The sequence below is a fragment of the Hipposideros armiger genome, unplaced genomic scaffold (assembly GCF_001890085.2).
Source record: "Hipposideros armiger isolate ML-2016 unplaced genomic scaffold, ASM189008v1 scaffold_332, whole genome shotgun sequence".
In the NCBI taxonomy this organism is placed as follows: Eukaryota; Metazoa; Chordata; class Mammalia; order Chiroptera; family Hipposideridae; genus Hipposideros; species Hipposideros armiger.
Window position 1 is genome coordinate 25,772 of NW_017731682.1, and position 23,537 is coordinate 49,308.

Consider the following 23,537-nt stretch of genomic DNA (forward strand, 5'->3'; position numbering starts at 1 on the left):
CATGGATTGGTGGCTACGCCCACCCTCAACTAAGATTGTAACACAGCACCTTGAGCTTAGAGGCCATGAGCTGCCGACCGGCAGCCAGATGACGATTGGTGGCTACGCCCACCCTCAACTAAGATTGTAACACAGCACCTTGAGCTTAGAGGCCACGAGCTGCCGACGGGCAGCCAGATGACGACTGGCGTCCTCCACAACTAAGATTGAAGAACAACAACTTGGCTGGTCCTCCTCCTCAATTCCCTAACACTGTTCCCTTCCCCCAATTCCTCAATTAAAAAAAAAAAAAGAATTCTCCGAGTAAAACTTTACATAGTTTTAAGTTTTTAATTATATAAATCTTTAATCAAGCTCTTCAATTAAATCAAAGAAAGGAAACCCAAAATTTAACACAAACAAACAAGTTTATATCAATTTGGTAATATAATCATACAGGAAAGAATTATTTCAAGTAACTTTTGAACACAATACTTTGACTATAGTCCTTAGTGATCTATATTCTAACAAAAGGAACTGCAAAAAAATCTTAAAGTTTATGTGGTAATTGGGCAACAGGATTTTCAGGAGAAGACCAAAGTATCACAACTACATTAGCATAAAGTAAATCAAGTCAATAAAAAGACAATTTTAAAGTAGGCAAATTATTTGAACCTGTACCTCATTTCTTTGAGCCAAGCACTTTATAAACATCTCATTCACTTATCAAAATGACTGTATTAATTAGGTACTATTGTCATTCTACTTTCCAGGAGAAAAGTGAGGCTACAGAAATGAAATAACTTCCCAAGGCCACAGAGCTAACAGTAGAGCCAAAATCTGGAACTATAGTGTACAGGAGTCCAGAACCCAGGCTTTTAACTGTTAACTGGTATGAAGGAGCAGAAGGGAACTGAGAGAGGAGCTGATCACAGTGATGACTAAAGAGGAAAAAGGAAGAAGAAAATTTTCTCCTCCAAAGGGAAGACCAACGTTATTTGAATCCTAGTCCTTATCATCCTTTCCCTAAACGCGCTGCACCCAACCTTCACCATCAGATCTATTTTTTAGTTTGCCCCTAAACTGTTCTCCTGTCCTGTCCCCAACTGTACTGGGTTGAATAATGTTCCTCCCAAATCCTCCCAGAACCTCAGAATGTGACCTTGTTTGGAAATAGGGTCTTTGCAGATGAATTCAAGTTAAGGTAAGTTCATACTGGATTCGGGTGGGCCCTAACCCAATGAACACACACACACATACAAGCACACACATATGCACACACACATGCACACACCCACAGAGGGAAGAATGCCCTGTGAAAATAAATGGAGGCAGAAAATTGGAATGTGTCTACAAGCCAAGGGACACCGTGTGTTGCCAGGAATTGCCAGAAGCTAGGAGAGACCCATGGAACAGATTCTCCTTCAGAGCCTCCAGTAGGAACCAACTGAGCTGATACCTTGATTTTGGACTTTAGCTTTTATGACTGTGATAGAATGTATTTCTGTTGTTTGAAGCCACTCAGTGTGGTACTTCATTACTGCAGCCCTAGGAAATGAATATGCCAACTTTCAGGGGCTCCGTCCCACTGACCTCCAAGCAGTTCTGGATCCGAGTGGGCATCTCAATAATAAGTGCCTCCATTAGCCTTTGGAGGGATTGCAGGGTCTCCTTGAACAGATCCTGATGGGAGAAGAGAGACTCAAAGAATTGCCAAGCTATCAGCCTCAATCCTCCTTCTAAACTCTGCTCGGGACTATGGCTCTCCCAAGAAGCCATCCTTAAGAAATCCCGCCTCAGAAACGTTTCCCTACATTTCAAGCTCCACTTGCCAGCCATTAACTTGCACAAATTCCTCTGTTGTTTTCACCAGAACATAAATGTCAGTCAGTTTGTCCTGATGAACTGAGAGTTTCCTGACAACATAGCTACCCTGTCCCCTCCATCCCCACTCCCGAACTTGAGCTCAATTGGGACTCTGTTCCCAGTGGCTACAGCTTCAGTCAGCAGCCACGACTGAGAGGCTGGCTGGCTGCAGGGAAGGAAGAGGACTGGCCTGGCAGTCTGCAGGGTACCTGATCCACAAAAGCCAGGACAGTAGATTTCTCCCTTTCACCCCATAGGAAACCGAATAGCCTTGCCCCCAACCTTATAACTTATAAAGTAAGTGATCTGCCAAGGGGGGCTCCTAAAGTTAAGGGCCTGTGGGGGAACCAAAGCAACATTTGTGATAGGTCTGGACTAAAACTGACCAGGATGGGGAAAGAAAAAGAAAGACAGCTCTCCCTGGAATATAGTACTCAAAGGAAATCTACCTCAGAGTAAAGCTATTCTTACTTGGGCAGTTAGAATTCCCAGCCTGCCCCCAAACATGGGGAAATCCTGTCAAAATACCCTTCCCACACTAACCAGATTCACCCTGAGGAAGCCTCATGGGGATATAATGAGAGGAAACCCACCTCAGCCCTCTCTGTATGTACCGGTCCTTCCCTATTAACATAAATAAATATGAACTGAAAAAGAAGGATCTCCAGACACTTAATGAAAAGAAAGCCCAAGATGAGCAGACCAACTGACCTTAAAGAAAATCAAACTATTGGGTTGTCGGAAAAGCCATGACACATTTTTGCAATGAAAAACATAGAAAAAATATGTCATGACTTTTCCAACATCCCAATAACTCAGTAAATAGCAGAAATATTTATTTTTTAAAATTCTTATTAATATCCTCAAAAAAATTCAAGAGACTAGGGCATCAATAAAACAAGAACAACTATTCAAGACAAAGGAGTAATCACAGAACATGGAAGAATTCCTAGGAATTAAGCATATGAAGTGTAAGTTAAAAATTGAATCCCTCTTCTCTCCCCAAGAAAACACTCTAGGCCCTGTGGGAAATGGACTCTTGTTCCTGGGGCTCCCTGAATTTATTTACCTATAAGCCTTTAGTAAAATCGTGTTTGAACCTTCCAGTCTGGTTTCAATTGTACAACAGTTATGAAGGGAAGGATTGAGTGTCTACCTTTGGGCCAGAATGTTAAAGTGGTGACAGTGGAAATGAATGAGTGCCTCTAAGCAGGAAGTGGATCTCCGGAGTAGAGCTCAGGCTGCATGACCTAGCAGCCCCTTCTTCACAGGAAGTCTTCCTTCCAATGATTTTGTTTTTATTAAAGACAGAAGAGTCTTACATAAAACTGCCAAGCCTATACTTCTTATCCTCTTAAAAACAAAACAAAACCCAAAGAGACAAATACGAAACAGTTAGTTACCACGTAGGCCTGGGCCTCCTTGGGACTGGGTGCCTCCTTTTGCAAAACGTCTATGGGTGGCAAGCAGAGCACACTCTTGCAGCACGTTCGGAATAGCTCTACTCTTTCTTCTACCTCTAAGAGGGGCCTGAGCTTCCTAAGAACCAGGGAGGGGCAGAAGTGTAACCAGACATGGTGCCCAGGAATAACAGCTGAGAAAGGTACACAGAGAGATGGTGGAGATGGAGGGACAGGTGGAGGCAAGAAAGAGGAAGATACCAGAAGAAAGGGTAATGAAAGAGGAAAGGGAAAAAACAGCGACAAGAGGTGAAAAGAGCCAAGAAGATGGAAAGAGGGGAACCAAGGGAACGGTAACAGGCATGACTATTACAGGAAAGGGTACTGATAACTTGGGATTACTTTGTAGTTCCCCAGAGGTCTTGAGGGAATGGGGAATTGGTGATGGAAATGAAGGTGCCTACTTGAGGACAGCCCTGAAAGCAGAAGGAAGTCTGGGGCAGAAGTGACAGCAAGTTCCTCTGGAGATGAGAGAGGCAGGTGCTCTGAAAATCCCATCCAAAAAATCTTGGCAAAAGGAAATGGCAGACATTGTCCAGTAAATGTCTACCACTCCCCTATGCTAGAAGCAGAAGCAGAAAATAAGAGGGGGTGGGACTAGGGAATAAAGAGGTGAAATACAGTCAGGGCGGGGAGAGAGAGGACAGCATGTTGTTACCTGAAGTCAGTGACAATGCTCATTGCCTTTTGCCTAATGGAGCTGGAGATGAAGTTCAATGGCTCCGCCTTGATTAGCTCCTAACACACACACACACACACACACACACACACACACACACACACACACACAACCAAGAGGATGGTGAACATATTTTTCTTGCCTGCCTCCACCTCCTCCCACTCCAGTCCGTGTTCATAAGAAGGTGGAACCTAGATTTTTCAGGGACTCCCACAGAGAGGACAGCACCTCTCTCCTACTCCAAGCCACACTTTAACTGCTGTATTCACCTCTACCTTGAGGATGGGAAAGGGAACACTAACTCAGGGAATGGACACTGAAAAACCCGAACTTCTATCCGCCAGGCCTAGCCTAGGAGTGCCACCAATGGTTTCCACGAGGACCCATCCTCCCTCCCTTCTGCATTTCCACCTTTGTCCTCAGGAGTACTTACCATCATGAAGGCTACAATTTCTCGTTTGTGGGGGAAACTGAATTCAGAATCCACATTCTGGCTGATCAGGGTGTTTGTCAGTGTGGTCAGGGCATTCAGGTAATCCAGCTTCAGGCTCTTATCCTGAATGAACCAGAATGTGCAGAGACCTCCAAGGTGGGAACGATCCTGGGGCCAGGGCACACTGCCTACACAAAGTCTGGGGGTTGAGCCGCACGGCCTTCTGTAGCCTTCCCTCTGCGGGCATCCCAGGCCACTCTTCTCATCAACCCCTCCCAGAACCCCCCTCTTATAACGCTTAAATTAGGATAGGTCTAGCTTCCTTGTCTTTCAAGTTATTTTCTTTCCCCCGAATAAGTTCTACCAAAGGACGTGTAGTTGGGAATAGGAAGGGCTTCTTCTCCAACCCTGGGGACACACGCTCTGCACAAACAGCAAAGGCAGACAGTACGATGGGGTCCCCTCTGCCTCCCCCAAATGCTTCTGCCTGTGAATGTTAGGGAATTCAGGCTTTACTCATCCCTTCATCAGAGAGGGCATGTTACATAGCATGCCAGCAGGGAAAGAGGCACTTGTCAACAGACCTAAAATTACTGTGCTGCCCTCCTTGGGCCAGTCAGAATTACAGAATAGCAGGGTTAAACAAATGAATTGAAATGTGGGAGAGGAAGTAACTGGACCAGCCCCACCCCTTGAGTCCCATTCAAGGCCAGGTATCTTATTCTTGGTGGGGAAAAGAGAGAAGGCAGGGATGAGATGCTGGAGAAGCAGAGGAAGCAGGAGGTACCTTTTCCACAATGCAGCCGTGGTAGTGTTGCAGGACCAGGGCCAGGATGGCATCTAAATGCATGAAGATGGCTCCGTCGCTCTCTAAGATAATCTTGCTATAGCTTAAGTAGATGGTGCTACAGACCAGCCCCCACTCCCTTTGCTGATGTTCCTGTAGGGGGAAGGGGGAAACTTGCCTTCTCCTCACCTTATCCTCTTTGTCTGATGAGGAATTGGAGATTCAGAGAGAAAATGACTGCCCAGAGGGTGCAGAAGGGAAGATGGGGCTGTGGAGTGGTGAGCACCTGGGGGGTAAGCGGGGGGGGGGTGCAGCTGGTAATACCATGACCTGAAGTGTGGACATGAGGGAGTAAGGGAGAGGGAGAGCAGAGTGAAACTTTCCCACAGTTGGTCAGAGGGAAAGAGAAGCATTTAGAGGTGAGTCACAAAGCCTTGGAGGAGTGGGGAGGCTGGGGTGATGGGGGTGCCTTGGAAAGCTTGTGTGGGAGGCTGGCAGAGCCCCCCGGGAATGCCATCACCTTCATCAGCTTGAGGATGAATGATGAGTTGTTAGTGAGTACAGCACCATACAATTGCAATTGGTCCAGGACGATGGTCAGATGTTTTATAGATACGATACTGAGCGCCACGGCAATGCCCTGTAACAAGGACTATCTCAACCCCACGCCACAGCTCAGGACAAGACAAGCAGGGCTTTAGAGAGGGAAAGGCAAGACATGGAAGACGGAGAGCCAAACATCTTTGCAAGGTCATTCAAGAAGCAAATTATCCCAGATTAAAAAAAATTAGTCACGGATTTACAAAATCTTGGTATTATCAAATCCGACATTGCACAATAGAAAATACTTATAGGCACTAGGAATTCAGAGAAAGGCTGTTCTGAGGAGGGAACGGAGGGAAAGAAAAAAATCCAAGGCACCTTTTCAACAGGATGGGATAGCTAATCAGAGGAGAGATGGAGGAGAGGGAAGACTTACAGACAATGACAATATTTCTAGTTCAAGAGAACAGGAAATAGCAGTAACTCTCACCAAAACAGTCAGGTGGTAAAGGGGGTCTGTCTAGGTTGGAGAGACAGGAAGCAGTGAGCTCTTAGATGTGTAGTATGGCAGGTAGTGGCAGAACAATGAAGTGGAAATGTCAGTGCCAGTGGGTATGAAAGTTGGGGCTAGAAGTATAGATCTGGGAATCAATGACCTAGAGAGAGCCAAAAGCATGGAGGCTTGGGGATTCTGTAGGTCCTGCCAGGAACAGTCTTTAACTTAAATCCCTTGCCTCATAGCAGGCCCTTTTGACGTCAGTGTCAGCCAAGCCTCTGCCTAGAGTTTACTCAACAAGGATGATGGGCCACAGAGCTAAAGAAATGACCAACACAGACACGCAGGTGCCCGCTGTTTGCCAAGGGCTGCCGTTAAGACTTCGCAGCAAGAGAAGGCATAGTGGACGGGACCTGGGGACAGTGACATACTCCAGGATACTGATCCTCAAGAAGGGATGAAGTGTTAGTGGGGCTTGTAGATTTTGGACTCCACATAGAGGAAAGGAAATGTTTAACAGTTAGAAAGCAGAGATAGTAGAGTATCAGCTTGGGGTTCTATTCTGGCCCTTTCCCTCTTCTTATGTCCTCCTTTTTGCCACACCTTCCACTAATCATGGTTGTCATCATCACTATCATCATCATGTCATCGTCAGAATATCAGTGCTTAGTTTATACCAGCCTTATACGTGTTATTTCATTGATCCTCACACTAAAGCTTTGAGGTAAATATTATCACCTCCATTTTACAGACAGGAAAAAATAATGTTTCCCAAATCTAGACATCCAGCCCAAATCTGAGTTCCATGTAGATCTGGATACTGTACACCTCCACCTGGCTATACCAGGGCATAGTGTTTAAGTGCCAGGCATTATTCTAAGTACTTTAACATTTCTAATCCTCAAAACTACCCTATGACACACATCACTTCTGTGGTATTCCCACCAAAAATGGATAATCTGAATCTAATCATGAGGAATTATGAGACAAGCCAAAAATGAGGGACATTGTATAAAATAAATGGTCTGTACATTTTTAAAATGTCAAGATCATGAAAGATAAAGATGAGGAACTTTTTCCAAGTTAAAGAAGAATGAAGAGAAATAAGAACAAAATGCACTACTTGATTCTGAATTAGATCCCAGACCAGAGAAAAAAACGTTTTTCTTTTGCTCTAAAAACATTGGTAGGACAATTGATGATTTTCAAGTCAGGTCTATAAATTAGGTAATAGCACTGTGGCAATGTTAGTTTCCTGATTTTGATCATTGTCCTGTGCTTATGTAAGAGAATATCTTTATTTTTAGATAATACACACTGAAGTATTGAGGGGTAAATGAGCATCGTGACTGCACCTTCCATTTCAGATTCAGAAAATACAATAATAATAAGTTAATAAATAAATAAATTATATTACTTATATGAGAAAGAGAATGATAAAGCAAGCATGAAAAAATGTTAAGATTTGGGGAACCTGTGAGAAGAGTAAACAGGAATTCTTTGTGATTTTTTTTTGCAACTTTTCCTTAAGTATAAAATTATTTCAAAATAAAAAAACTTTTTAGGAAATATCCTACGAGGAAGGTACCATAGCCTCATTTTACAGAGGGGGAAACTGAGGCACAGAGAGGTTCAGTAACTTGCACAGTGGTACTCAGCTGGTAGGTGGTCTGGCTGCCAGGGCCCAGCCTTTAGCCACCTTGCCATCCTGCCTCTTACAGTAAAAATGTTCCCCTTGCCAGCGAGTGCCCTCTACCTTACCTCCCTGTCCTGCAGCTCTTCGTGGGCAGTTTGTAGGATACAGGAGGTCATTATCTTCACCAGTTTCATATTCCTTGAGGTTCGAAGGGTGAAGCCGAAGAATTTATATAGGAAACCCTAGGAGAGATGGAAGGGCAGAGTCATGCTTAGCTTGGAATGAGGTTAGGGCAGCCTGGGGAAGGGCCATGTCCAAGACCAGCTTTGTGACTGTCAGCCACTGCCTCCACCCACTGTCCTATCCTCCCCCGCCCCCAGCCCCCTGCCTGGGCCCTCCTGCTCTCAAGGGACATCTGGATAAGGCCATAGTTCCATGGAGCAGGGACTCACGTTGGAGGGAAGAGAAAGCTACATTTCTAATTCCTCAGCCTCTTAGGGATTATTCTTTACGAACTTTCCCTCATCCACATACTTCCCATTTCTAGCTAGGAAATAAAACAGTTCCTTAAATTTCATTTTAAAATCATTTTAAAATCAAAATTGCATTATTAAAAAGCACTTTTCTGTAATCTTTATCTCTCCCTCCTCTGAATTCCAGTGGCCTTCATCTTCACTTCCTGCACATTGTCCTGTCTACCTTGTAATACCAGCCTTTGTGGACTTACCCACTCTCCTATGTCAGGGCCTCTGCATTTCCTGTTTTCTCTGGCTAGAACCCTCTTCCCTGGGACCTTGAAAATGTCACATTCTCATCTTTCAGGTCTCAGCGAGACTTCCCTGACCTCCTAAGTTCCTCTCCAGATCACCCTTCTGTCTCTTCCCTTCAGGACTTCCTCACAGTTACCCCTTCTCTTGTTTATGGATTTGTTTGGTTAGTTTCTAACTTGCCCCACCCCCACATCTCCAGTGAGAACAAAGCTGAGGAGCAGTATATGTCCTGTTCATTTCTCTGCCCCTAGTGCTAATGCAGCCTGATGCAGTAGGCCAACAGGACATACCAGGTGTTCAATGAATGTCTTACCTGGTTTTAACTCACCCCCTAACATCCCCTGTCTCTGGGCATCTTTTCCTCTCTAGCAGCTGCTCTTGGTACCTTGTCCAGACCTAAGGGTTCCTTTCTTTCGACTGGCTACAGGCACTTTTGTGAACAGCTCCCCCTGCAGCCTCCTAGGGAGAATTGCCCTGGGGTGACTAGGGCCTCCTTGCCAAGGATGCCTAGGTGCTACACTCTTATCTCTTCTCTCCCTGCTCTGTACCAACCTTGGAAACCCGGAGACAATGACAGACAGGCCAGAGGGCAGGTACAAAAGCCCCCCTCATTGGTCTCCAGGCAGGACAGACTCTGCTGTACAGTTTCCATCCCGGGCTCTCACGGGATCGGGCCACTTCCTTGCTTAGCCTCTGCTCTCCCCTATCCAGCGTCCTTCGCTCTATCACAGCTTCTCCAGAGAGCTCTTTCTTGCTAAGTCCCTTGATAAGAAGCCTTTCCTCAGGCTCCGCATCAGTGAAACCTGACCTAAAGCACTTATTGGACTATTTAGCTGACAAATGACTACTCATCTTTCTAGACTTATTCATTCCTCTGCAGGACAACTCCGCAGGACTGAGGTGGTTCCCAGGATGCTGAACTTTCAGTGCTAAAATCGGGACAGCCTTGAGCAAACTTAGACAGTGGAACACACCCCCGCCCCGAGAGAGCTTTTCTGTCCAGCCCCCGCAGGCCTCCTCCCTGCTCCCAAGCACACAGTGCGTATTTCCACCCTGACACTTAAAACACTTGCCCATTTTCTTGTCTATTCACTTAAGCAGACAATTATTTCCTGAAGGCAGATATGAGTATCCTGAGCCCCATCCAATGCCTGTTGTGCTATAGGTAGTTGGTATATATTTTTAATAACTGAATTAATAAGATCAGAATTCCTGCTTGCTTCATTTTGTATCCCTAATCTACCATCCACCAAACTGTGCATATAGTAGGTGATTCATAAATATTTGTTAATAACTAGAGAGCAAACAGTCTTGGAAATAAGGCCTCTTTCCTGGAAACTCCCCAGAGCCCAAATAAAGTGTTGCTCAGTGACAGGAAAATAGACTAGAAATCAAGAAACCTGTATTCAGTTTCCATCTTACCAATAATTGGCTTAAAACTCTAAATCCTTCTGGATAGTGTTTCTTCAGCTGCAAGGTAGGGATACTGACAACTATCAGCTTACATAGCCTTTTGCGTTAACAGAGCACCTTCACAGGCATCCTTGCTCAATCCTCATCCACTCTTCTGTGATGTAGAAGTTACTTTTGCTGCTTCCCAAGTGAGGCAATCTCAAGGGCGCCAAGACACCTGACCCAGCCTACACCGGGAGCATGAGGAAAGCAGCCCACCTTTCTTCTTTAGCTCTGTATCCCCAACAACAAGCACAGTCCCTAATCCGTGGTACACCCTCAAATATTCCTTGAATTAACTTGCTTAAATCTGATTCTAAAGTCAGTAATCTTTCCACTGCACCCAAGTACCAACTCTATTCTGTTACAGAACAGCTGGGAGGTTCAAGGAAGACAGCAGACACCAAGGTTCTTGAGAAAGCCTAAAACACTAAGCAAATGTAAGACACTGATATTTTTGCTATTCCTGTGTGACCATCACAGACTCCTTGTCCTCTCCACCTCTCGAGTCCCAGGATGCAGGTATGCCAGTTTGCTTTCCTCCAGCCTTTCCCCACCAGGCTTCTTTAGCACCACGATCCACCTAGCAGCCTTGCAGGTGACCTTGCAACCACCACACACCCAGACATACCTTCTCTTCCTCATCATTGCTGAAATAACGTATCCTCTCCAAGACGACTCTGACGAGGGGCTCCAGCCAGCTGTCATCATCGATGGCCACTAATGACTGACTCAAAAACTAAGGAAGAAGAGGGGAGAAGAGGACCACAAGGGACAGTGGCAGGGCTTTTCTGCCCCATAGAAGTGGGGTCAGAAGGAAGCAAGAGATGGGGTCAGGCTTGTAAATATGGAAAAAGAGCTCAAGAAATGGGGGAGAGTTGAAATACATGGAGGGGTTTAGTCAAGATGAGAGAATGATAATACAGTGACAATGGTGATAATGCCAGTTACATGTGAGAAGCCCTTTCCAGTTTACCATGCCCTCTCCTATAACATCTTACTTAATTCTAGAAGACAGGGGTTACTTCCATTTTATAGATGAAGAAACTGAGGACTTCAAAGGCTAAGTAACTTGCCAAAGGACACACAGCAAGGGTGCTTTTCTTTACTCCCCCCTGATGTAGGGCCTTGAGGGTGTGGAAGATGGATCAAGGCTTAGAATATAGTCAGAGGCTCTGATGCAGGGGTCAGGTGGCAAGAGGACCACAGGAAGAGGCTCTCTTCAGCAGGGAGGCCCTTCATCATTGCCTCATTCTCGAGGTGGGGGGAGGGTCTGGGGCTCTCTTCCCTCAGGATCCTGAGACGGGAAAGAAGGCAAGTGTGGAGGGAGGGAGGTCTTCGGGGGTGCTTACCTGGAGCAGCCTGTCCTCCCACTCCTTCTGGTTCAGGTTCTTCTCAGTGTTATCTAGGAAAGGAGAGACTATGGAGACCCACCCAGCTGGAAGGCCCCAGCCAGGACAAAAGAACCACCATTTGAACACTATGCCAGGTGCTGAGCCTACAAGATAACTGCTCTCCCACTTTACAGAGGCTCCAGGAGATGAATGGCTTTCCAAAAGGCCAACATACACAGCTGGCCAGTGTCCAAGCAAGGATGTAAACCTGGTCTGTCTGGTTCCAAAGCCCACATTCTTCCCTGATCCTCTGCCCATAAGAAGGGGCAGGAGTCATCCTGGGAACTCTAAAGCCACAGAACTCTGCATATCTGCCCAGTGTAGTACGTTGCCCAAATAAGCAGACCCATCCAGCGGCACCTCAGAGGCACAGACAGGCTGGTCCCTCACCTGAAGGAAGGCCCATCCTGTACCTTCGGACTCCATCTCTTCTGGAATCTGCCCACTGCCTAGTTCCATTCCTCCCCGCTCCCAACCAACTCCTCACCATCAAGTATCTGCAACATCTGGGGGATTGCCTTCATCCACAGCTGGCCCACATTAGAGTAGATAACGGGGTGCAGGGAGGTGATAGGATGCAGGGCATGTAGTAGCCTTAGGGAGCTTGCACCAAACTCCTTTTCTCTGTAGGGCTTCCGGGAAAATACCTGAGAAACAAGAGAAGCAAGCAGGAGGCAGAGAAAGGATTTAGGGGAAGAGAAGGAAGAAAATTAGGACAAACCCATTGAATGGTAGAGCTGAAGCTTAGACATTCTTCTCCACTTGTTGAACTCCCACATGTTCTCCAAGAAGCTCTTGAAACATCACTTCCTCTGTGATGCCTTCCTGACTCCTGGAGACCAAGTCAGCCCATTGCTCTTCTAAGATTCCAGTGCACCCTATGTATTCCTCTATTAGTACATTTATCACACTGAATTATGGGTGGTTATTCCCAGGCTTGTTTTCCCCAAGAAAATCGTGAACACCTCTAGGGCAGATCTATCTTTATCACTCCAAGCGTTCATAATGACTAGCACATAATATCTGGGCAAACCGAGAAACTCAAAACAAAGATGCTGAGAAAATGAGATCCAGAAAGTCATGTGGACTTGTCCAAGGTCAACAAAAGCAGCTCACAATAAGGCCACATAGAAGACAGGCTAGACCTTTCCCATCCCCCAATCCTTCCCCATCTGCAGGCCCCACCACTATGCTCCCAGTTCCCTCCTCCATACTCTGGCCTGGATTACCTCTCCCCAGAGCCCTCATGACCCTTGGCCATATCTCTTTATTCCATGTTCAACATAATGCCTGAAATAGAGTTGTACTCAACTATTTATGAAATGATTGGATGGATGGATGGATGGATGGATGGATGGATGGATGGATGGATGAATGGGCGAAAGAATGGAAGAATGGAAGAATGGAAGAATGGAGATACAGTACTCATCCCAGCATCACTTACCAGAAGATGGGTCAGGAGTTTCTGTGGGGAGATGAACTGGGTGGCTAAGTTAAAGAGAGGATAAAAGAAGAAAAGGACAGAGTCAGTGCAAGCTCCAGGATGCCCAACCTCCAGCTTCCACTTGCAGCCCCCCATCAGTACTTCAGAGAAGAAGAAAGAGCAAAGCGGAGAGGGGACATTGGTGCCAGTGCCATGGGGGCCTGTGACATTTTGACTCAGCCTAAAAATCAAATCATTGCATTTTCAGCTTATAAAACACACACACACCCATCAGGTAATGTGTTGAACAGACATCGTCACCCCAACCCTGACTCCCACTGGGATTAGAGGTCTGGGATGGGGTGAGCACAGAGTAAGGCTTAGAGTTGGGGCAAAGGAAGAACAAAGGGTCAGGAATATCTATGTACTCATTACTTTGCAATTAACAATGTCTGTACATCTCAACTCTGGTTTTTAAAACAAGGAGTAAAGGCAAGAAGGAACTATGTCCCCAGAGGAGTCCCCTTTTCATCCATGGGGCCAAATGGCCTTACGCTGCTGCCCTAACCCTATGCCTCACTCTTCCCATCATGGCCCAGGCTTGAGACCTGCAGCTTCCCCCACAGCACAGATGTACCCCTTCCCCTGCACCCACTATCGCTGGAGTGTCTCAGCCAGCCTCCCACCCCAACTCTGCATGTCTGCAGCAACTGGAGTTTTCACAGTGGGCAAGTCTCCACCGGCTGCCCCACCCTGTACTTACGCCTGAGGTGGAAGCTGCTGAGGTAGGGAAACTGGCCCAGGTTCCGGGCTTTCATAGCCATCTCTGTAGCCGTCTTACTCAGGGGCAAAAAGGCCAAGACGTTGCTGGGCTCACACACCAAGGTGATCAATTTGGGCAAGGATACCTGGCAGGGGATGTAGCAAGGACTTCAATGCCAAGCCCCAAATCAGCCCCAGTCATAACTTCTCCTACCCCACGACCTTGCCGTCCTTTCCTGGAGGGGCATTTGAGGACTGTACACACAGATCCCCTATCCCAAGTCATATTCATTCTTTCTCTCTCTCCCTCTCTCTCCCCCTTCATGTTGGTAAAATATAACCAAGGTCCTGATTAAAATCACAGCAGGAAGGACCTGATTAGATAGACGGGCTTCTTGAAATCTGGAATTGTGTGACTTGCAATTGCCTGTATTGGGGAACATTCTGGGGGCAGAGACATGCCGAGGGTCAGGAGACAGCTTGCTGGGGAGAGTAAATCACATGTTCTTTTCGTTCCACAGCCCTTTTCTCAACTCTGGCCCATACCAGCTCATATGAGCCTCCAAAAATGCTCAGAGTTTGCTAAGGACAGACAGGGAATATAATCACTGCCTTTTTTACAAAAAAAGAAACTGCGGCTGGGAGAGCAATTTACTCAAGATTTCACAGCTAGAAACTGGCTGAGCAGGACTCAAGCTCAGGCCTCCACGTTCACCATCCAGCGACCCTCTTCTGCCCACTGAGGAGCCCCAGGCAGTTGAGGATGACCAGATGGAGGTGGGGAGGGGCGGAGCGTGAGGGATTAGATGGGGGTGGGGCTTAGAATGCAGTCTTGGGGACAAGGTAGTGATCTGGGAGGAAATGGAAAGGCCTCTTTGACCCTAGCTGTTTGTACCATCTGTAGGATTTTGCGACACATTATTTGGGTGTCCTCTTCATTCTGGAATAAGAAAAAGAAAGATTTAAATTTGAAACCAATGCTAGCTAAGTCTCCTGGTTCAAGGCCCCCCTGGCTCACTGCTCAGGGTTTAGGAGGCCAAAGCCCATCCCATGTGCCAGCCGTACCCTCCTCCTCTTTTCCTTCTGTTCCCAACCCTGCCCTTTTCTTGCTCCCACCCTCGGTTCCCTCCCTGCCTGGCCCCTGCTCACTGAGGGGTCAGACTCGCTGAGCTTGATGATGTAGTTGATGATGATATTCCCCTGGGGCAAGGTTAAGTAGTTATGCTGGCCCAGCACCTCAATGAAGTTCAGGAGGGCCTTCCGTACCTATGGGGTCACAGACCATCACATAGCAAGATAGGAAGGCATATCAGGGACTGCTCGTATGACCCACATGTTGCAAGTGAGGACACAGAGGACCAGAGCAGGTGAGGGGCGCAGCTTTCCTGGCTCCAAGCCCAGTGTGACTCTTCAGTGGGCTCTGGGTGATGATAGACCACCAGCCACTGAACCTGACCACTTCTCTACTGCACCCTGAAGTTCTAAACCACTTCATCTCCAGCTGTCCTCTGAGCACTTATCTTGCCCACACCTAATTTCCCCAGAGATATGAATATTGGTAGGAGTGTTGGGTAGAGGGAGAATCTGAGTCCAGGAAAGGTCCCGTGTTCTGGCCTTCCCAGGGAAAGCCAAGAGCAAATCCCACAAGTCCTGAGGGCCCAGCTCTCAAGATCCTGGACTGTCTATTACCTTCTGATGATCGAGGACTTTGTTTTGGGGAACAATGCTATTATCTATTTGGCACCCCAAACCACTGCTCCCATGTTCCCCAATCCTGCATGATTCAGGGCTGGGAGCAGTATGCTGTCTCCAACCCTGGCTGCAGAGCTTGTTAAAAATATGGCTTCTCAGGCCCCATGCCAGATGAGATGCTTGAGGTATTCTCTCCCCAAGCAAACCATGAATTCTCAGGGGGCAGAATTAGTATCTTTTAGAGCTCCATGTCCCCACTGGGCACACCCAGTGCTGCCCACAGAAAAACATTCAGAAAATAGGAAAGAACCACCTGTCCACTTCTCAAACCCTTCTCAGGTTTTCAAGAGCACAAATGTAACCCATGGGCAGTGGTGTGAGGTCAGAGATGGCTTGGCAAGGGTGCTTTAGCTCTCTTGTCATCCCCCCAAAACCTTCCCGTCTCCATTTTACAAGACCTCAAGTTCTCAAGAAAGCAGCCGCCCTCCCAGCCCAAGCATCCCGCTTTTCTGCTCACTTGTTTGAGATCGTCCTGAATCACAATAATGACTGAATGCATCACCTCTCTCTGCAGTTTCTCTGTCTGGGGCACTAGAGAAAAGACAGACATCCAATGGGGGTCAGTTTCCTCCCTCCTCCTCTGTTGTTTTGGGGGGCATAAGAAGACAGACAGGTAAGAGGAATTCTAGGTATAGTCCTGGTCTTCAAAGGCCAGGCAAACCAGACTGAAGAGTGACCTAAAACAGTATTTTCATCAAGCAGGCACTTGAGCCTCAGCCCTTTGTCAGTCTCCTGTGACTGCCCACACAAATCCAATTCACCAGCCAAGCTGTTCTCCCTACCTTCTGCACAACTCAACCTTTAAAACTGCCACCACTGCTCATCTGCAGTGTGAATTCCCTCCTGACTCAACGATCTCCTTCCCTGCTCTCAGTACATCTCCACAGAGCAAATCCCATCTCCTCTGGCTGACTGATGCCTTCTCTGTATTTCTGTGGCACGTTGTCATGCTCCCATTTAAGCAGCTTATCACATATTAGCTCACATCATTTCGCTGTGTGAATAGGCTCATCTTCCCTACTTCATAGTGAGCTCCTTGAGAGCAGGCACCATGTCTTATTTATGTATTTTCCTTGCCTTGCACCGTGCTAGGCACACAGTGAAGATTTGGCGAGCCCTTGATTGGAGTTGAAGCCCACACTCCCAGATAATAATCATACACTAAACCACTATAAAACTGGCTGCATAGTGGGCACTGGTCTGAGCATATGTTTTCTCATTTAATTCTCACTAAAAACGCTTAAGATAGGTGTTACTGTACCTCCACTTTTCAGATGAGGAAATAGAGGCACAGACTAAAAGTAATCTGCCCAAGTTTGCACAGCTACTAAGAGTCAAAGTCAATATTTGCATCCACTGAGTTTAAAACTGCACTTCTAACTATTATATAGGACTGTGTCCCAGAAAAAGGAGCTCTCATGGGAAAGAAGATCCCCAGGACCAGGCTCAATTTCCACTTACCTTCCTTGAACACATTCATGAACACTTGCAGGGCTGACACCATCTTGGCTGGCTCCTTGGACTCCATGGTCTTTCGTATTATGAATACCACCTGATCACTGTATAACTTGGCTATTTATTAGAAGAGCATGAATACAACGGAGTCAAATCACAGGTATGCTTACCTGGCAGGTAGTAAGCAGGAGTTAAGTTATGCAAACCACGGCAAACCACTGATGCCATGGGCTGGACAACTGAGGGTCCATTAGGTTGGAGAAAAGGAGGAAGAAGAAAGAGAGCCAGTGTTTGTCCAGCATTTCCCCTGTGCCAAGCATGGGGCTGCAAGTTTTTCCTGAGCGAGACCTATCCCTTCCCTGCCCCACCATGTGCCCTCCCAGCGCTCTCTCATGACCATCAGTGCTATAATCACATTAACACCTTTCTAAGTTGAGAATGACTGAAAGAGAAAGGGAAGCCAACCCCAGGTGAAGGGAGCAGGAACAAAATGGGTAGGGTGGAAAATGTCTACGCTCTTTGAGATTCATTGAATTTCAGGAAAAGTTCACATGCATTACTTTGCATCTCGTCTAGAGGATGGAAGCCCCTCGTGGGAATCTGGGCCCCCACTCCAGTCCTGGAAGAGACAAGGTCCTGAGTACACACTCACACACATACCGGGGGTGAGGGAAATGTGTTAACTTACTCAGGATGTGGAAAGCCTTCAGGGCGAGGCTGTGGTTCTTGACAGAGTGAGGATCTGAGTTGTTGACTTCTTCACTCAGCTGTGGGGAGACCAAGGCCATCAGACCTGGGGGACTGAAACCAGAGGCCCTGGACATAGATGGGGAAACTGAGGCATGCGACCATGAAAATTGTGGCACTTGGCTATAAGGATAACATGAAAATAGAACCCAGGAACCCACAATCACAACCCCAAAGGGAAGAAGACAATGGTCAACAAATTACATATATGGAAGCTAACAACTTTTTGCAAAATGTTCAGCTATCCTCTTTCTACTCTGGGCTGCAACACAGAAGCCCTGGCATTTCCCACGGGCATGACAGAATGGGTTGAGCTGCCTTTTAACCAGTTTAGGGGGAGAAACAAAGGCCTCCACCCCCAAGAAACATACAGAATCTGTCCAAGTTATCTCACGGAGAATATCCCACTCTGTGACCAGAATCCAGCCATTTGCCTAGTCCAGGGAAGCCTGAGGTGTGTGGCGTTAAGGTCACCATGTGAAAGACACATGGGCCATGTGGAGGTTGTGACCTGGGTTCAGGAAGCCATCACCTCCAAAGCAAAGTGGAAGAGCCAGCCTAGGATACTTGTAGCCCCATTGAACTCACCTGGTTGAACAGAATGCCTGTAATGTTTTCCAGCTGGGATTTCAAGTTTATGCCTCCGCTGCCGCTGTGAGCCAGAGCATCCACAAGTTGGCAAATGCACTGTGTGTGTAAGGACAAAGTCAGCCAGCCCTTGCCACAGCCTCAAGGGAAAGCTGCTGTCTTCACATCTCTTTGAGGATGGCCCGAGCCCCACGCTTCACACAGACCTCCTAGACCTTTGTAAGAAAACTCAAGCTCTAGTTTTCCATAATCAAATACCACCATAAGCTGCTCTTTCACCTCACCCAGGAAGCTAAACCTATTTTCAAATGATCTCATTATTCCACGGGAACACTTAGGGCAATTCAACATTGCAGGCATTGGCTGACTTCAAAGAAGCAAGATAATTAACCATGGCTAAAGGAAGAACTGGTTGTGTTGCTGATTTTCAAAATTCAGAAAACCAAGTTTAAAAGCTTAAATACCTACCCTCTATCTAATAGATTCTATTGTTTTGTGGGCTGTTCTTATCACTTGTATGAAAGTTCTACAAAAGCCATAGTTTCCACATGTGTAAATATTACATTTGACTTTTTAAAACCAGCTTTATTGATGTCTAATGGACAGATAATAAATGGCACATATTTAAAGTATACAATTTAATAAGTTTTGATAAATGTAGACACCCATGAAACCATCTTCATAATTAAGATAATGACCATATCAGGCTAGCCGAGTGACTCAGTTGGTTAAGAGCTTGTCCAAGAGTGCGACCTCTGGGCAACAGGGTCACCGGTTCAATTCCCACATGGGCCAGTGAGCTGCACCAGAGCTGAGCTGCTGCTGAGCTCCAACAGGTGGCAGGATGGCTCAGCTGGTGAGAGCACGTGCTCCTAACAAGGTTGGTTGCCTGTTCGAGATGGTGGGCTACATCTGCCCGCAACTAAAAACTGAACTCAGCATCTTGAGCTGAGCTACCGCCTGGGTGGCTCAGGGGATACAGCGTGCACTCTTAACAATGAGGCTGCTGGTTCAACTCCCACATGGGATGGTGGCTACACCCACCCACAACTAATTGAACACAGCACCTTGAGCTGAGCAGCACAAATGGACTTGGAGCTGAGCTTGCTGCGCCCTCCACAACTAAGATTGAAGGACAACAACTTGGCTGTTCCCCTTCCCCGATTCCCCAACACTGTCCCCCTCCCCCAACTCCCCAATAAAAATAAAAAATAAAATAATAATAGCAAAAGATATGAACATATCCATCACTGCCAAAAGTTTCCTCTTATCTCTGTAATCCCTCTTTGCCCACCTCCAACACCTTTCCTTTTCCCAGAAAACCACTGATCTGCTTTTTGTCACTATAAATTGCTCACTATAAATTGACTTTTTAGAAACTGCCAAACTGTTTTCTAAAATGGTTGTGCCAATTTACACTCTAACAGATGGGTAGTGGCATCTCACTGTGATTTTAAATCTCCTAAGGTCTAAATAACGTTTGGCAACTTTTCTTGTGCTAATTTTCCATCCGCATATCATCTCTGATAAAGCATCTACTCAAATTTTTGTCAGTTTTAAAAATTCTTAAATTAAATTTTGAGAGTTCTTTACATATTCTGGATACATATATATGATTTTCAAATATTTTCTTCCAGCCTGAGGCTTGTCTTTTCATTCTCTTAACAGCTTTCAAAAAACAGAAATTATTCACTTTAATGAAGTTCAATTTATTTATCTATTTTTTCTTTTATGGATCATGTTTCTGGTGTTGTAATTGAGATACCTTTGCATAAGCAAAGTTTGCACAAATTTCTCCTATGCTTACATTTAGAACTTTGATAGTTTCAGGGTTAACATTTAAGTATTATCCATTTTGAGTTAACTTTTTGTACATGGAGTGAGGTATGGGTTGAAGTTCATCTTTTTGCATATGGATATTCAAATGTCCAGCACAATATGTTGAAGAGACTATTCTTTCTCCAAACAATTGTCTCTTTACCTTTTCCAAAAATCAATTGACAATATATGAAGTGGTGATCAAAAAAATACAGTGAATGGCGCTGCCAAGCGCCATTCAATGGAAAGGTAGGGATCTTCAATATGGGAAGTGGAGCATCAAACCTTAGTAACAGTGTGTGACAAATTTCACTTGTTCAGTGAAGTCAGTTGGGTGTGAGCTATGGTTGAGAGAAGCTGTGTTTTAAAGTGTGCTGTAAACCATCCTCCATCATCACAACGCTCTGTGTCACACATTGCTTCTGGTATACAGCAATTTCTGTCAAATAAAAACATTACAGTGTGTCCTCATCCACCTTATTCACTGGATCTGGCACCATGTGACTTCTGGCTCTTCCCCAAAGTCAAAATGACCATGAAAGCTAAATGTTTTAAATTGATTCAGGACACTGAAGCAGCCACAACAGTGTAACTAAAGACACTCATGAAAGAGGACTTCCAGAACTGCTTTAGATAGATAGAGGCAAGAACAATGGGATAAGTGTGTTCAAAGCGAGCAGGGGTATTTTGAGGGGAATTAATGGTAATGTGTCTTTTACTGTAATAAATTTTTTTAATTTAAACATTCACTGTATCTTTTAATCACACCTCATATGTGTAGATCTATTTCTGGATTCCCCTCTATTCCGTCCCATTCATCTATTTGTCTATCTTGATGCCAATATTTCACTGTCTTCATTATTGTAGCTATATAAGTCATTCTTCTTTTTCTAAACTGTTTTGGCTATACTGGGCCTTTTGCATTTCATATGAATTTTAGAAACAGCTTGTCAATTCCTATTTTTAAAAAAAGGCTGCTGGGATCTTGACTAGGATTGCATTGAATCTATAGATCAATTTGGGAAGAACTGATATCTTAGCAATATCAAATCTTCTAATTCATGAATACAGCATGTATTTCCATTTATTTAAGTATTTAATCTCTCTCAGCAATGACTAGTAGTTTCTAGTACACAGGTCTTACATATCTTTGTTTTCCAGATTTATTTCTAACTTTTTTCATATTTTTATGTAGATGATCACATTCCCTGAGAATAAAGACAATTGCACTTCCTTTCCAATCTGTATGCCAGTTAGGTTAAGTTGTTTGATAATGTTTAAATCTTTTATATACTGATCATCTACTTGTTTTATCCATTATTGAAAAAGGGGTGTTGAAGTCTCTGATTGTGATTATGGTATACACTATAGAAATTAATACATATGATATTGTATCAGTTTCAGGTGTACACCATAGTTATTCAACATTTATATATCTAAAGAAGTGATCACCATGATAAGTCCAGCAATCATCTGACACCATACCTTGCAATCACAATATTATTGACTATATTCCCTATGCTGTATATTAGAGCCCCACGACTTATTTTATATCTGAAAATTTGTACCTCTTATTCCGCTTCACCTTTACCCGGTACTCTTTAAAAATTTTTCAAGGGCTGGCCGAGTGGCGTGTTGGTTAAGAACTGGCTTCAGACACCAGCTCTGAGCAGCAGGGCCCTGGTTTGGATCCCACATGAGGGCCAGTGACACTGCCCTCTACAGTTAAGATGGTGAACAACAGCTTGACCTGGAGCTGGGCTGCGGTGAGTTGCCAGCGACGGCGTAAGCTGCAGCCCCTGCTGCAGTGGACTGCCATAAAGCTACCGTGAGTGGCCGGCAGCCAACGTGAGCTGCCAAGAGCCGCTGTGAGCAGCCGTCCAGAGGCCAGTGACTGATCTGCCTCACCTGGGAAGAGTGCAATGATAATACCAACATGGCCAGTGAAGCAACATCCTCCATAACTAGACTGAAGAACAAAAGGACAGCAACTTGTCTGTTCCCCTTCCCCAATTCCCCAATGCTGTTCCCCTCTCCCAATTCTCCAATAAAATCTTTAAAAATTTTTTTTCAATTACAGCTGACATTCAATATTATTTTATATTAATTTCAGGTGTACAGCACAGTGGTTAGACATTTATATAATTTAAGAAGTGATTCCCCCAACTAGTCTTGTACACCTGGCACTATACATATATAGTATTACCATATTATTGACTATATTCTCTATGCTTTATTTTACATCCCCATGACTATTTTGTAACTACCAATTTGTACTTCTTAATCTTTTAACGATTTTTACCCTACCCACCAAACCCCCTCCCATCTATCACCCAGATAAATCTAGTACTCATCTGACACCATGCATAGTTATTATAATATATTCTTTATGCTATACCCTACATCCCATGATTACTTTGTAACAACCAATTTGTAATTCTTAATCCCTTCCCTTTTTCATCTACACCCTCAAACCCCCTCTCATCTGGCAACCATCAAAATATTTTCTGTATCTATGAGTTGTTTCTGTTTTGTATGTTTTGTTCTTTAGATTCCACATATAAGCAAAACCACATTACATTGGTCTTTCTCTGTCTGACATACTCCACTCAGCAATATACCAGGTCCATCTATGTTGGCACAGATAGCAAGTTCACATTCCCTTCCATGGTTGAGCAATAGTCCATTTACAATGTGTGATAAAAAAATACGATGAATGTTTAAAAAAAAATTATTACAGTAAAAGATACATTGCCATTAATCTCCCTCAAAATACCCCCCTCCCCCCCCACACACACACTTTGAACACACTTATCCCATCATTCTTGCCACTCTCTAACGCAGTTCTGGAAGTCCTCTTTCATGAATGTCTTTAGTTGTGCTGTCGTGGCTGCCTCGATGTCCTGAATCAATTCAAAACCTTTACTTTTCATCATCATTTTGACTTTGGGGAAGAACCAGAAGTGACATGGTTCCAGATCCAGTGAATAAGGTAGATGAGGACACATCGTAATGTTTTTATTTGACAGAAATTGCTATATCAGAAGTTACATGTGACACAAAATTTCATGTTAATGAGTTGTTCGTGATCCATGATTACGGCCAGGAAATCACAGCTTCTCTCAACTGTAGCTCACACCTGACTGACTGCACTGAACAAACTGAAATTTGTCACACAGTTACTAAGGTTTGATGTGCCGCTTCCCATATTGAAGATCTCTGACTTTCTGTTGGATGGCACTTAGCAGCAGCATTCACCATATGGTTTTTTAATTAGTTTCAGATGTACAACACAGTGCAATAGTTATACTTTTTACCCCTCAAAGTGACAACCCCTGCCCCCAATCCGCTGCCCCACTCCCCCCCAATATCATACATATCTATTACAATTCCATTGACTCCACTCCCACACTATATTCCACATCCCGAGACCATATATATATATATATATATATATATATATATATATATATATATATATATATATATATATATAT

General features: G+C 45.0%; 1 protein-coding gene across 1 annotated transcript in view; it reads right to left on the minus strand.

The window, feature by feature from the left end:
- Positions 1-23,537, minus strand: part of LOC109392470 (uncharacterized) — a gene marked incomplete at its 3' end in the record, with an annotated part of 87,657 nt that overhangs the window by 25,236 nt on the left and 38,884 nt on the right. Inside the window, exons 2-12 of the mRNA XM_019660969.1 lie at positions 18,223-18,321; positions 17,576-17,654; positions 17,058-17,126; positions 15,890-15,963; positions 14,576-14,620; positions 13,682-13,826; positions 12,940-12,983; positions 11,983-12,142; positions 11,454-11,506; positions 10,733-10,840; positions 8,005-8,121 (exon numbers count right to left, since the gene is read on the minus strand). Coding sequence (XP_019516514.1) covers positions 8,005-8,121; positions 10,733-10,840; positions 11,454-11,506; positions 11,983-12,142; positions 12,940-12,983; positions 13,682-13,826; positions 14,576-14,620; positions 15,890-15,963; positions 17,058-17,115 — 804 coding nt within the window. The remainder of the gene's footprint in view (positions 1-8,004; positions 8,122-10,732; positions 10,841-11,453; positions 11,507-11,982; positions 12,143-12,939; positions 12,984-13,681; positions 13,827-14,575; positions 14,621-15,889; positions 15,964-17,057; positions 17,127-17,575; positions 17,655-18,222; positions 18,322-23,537) is intronic.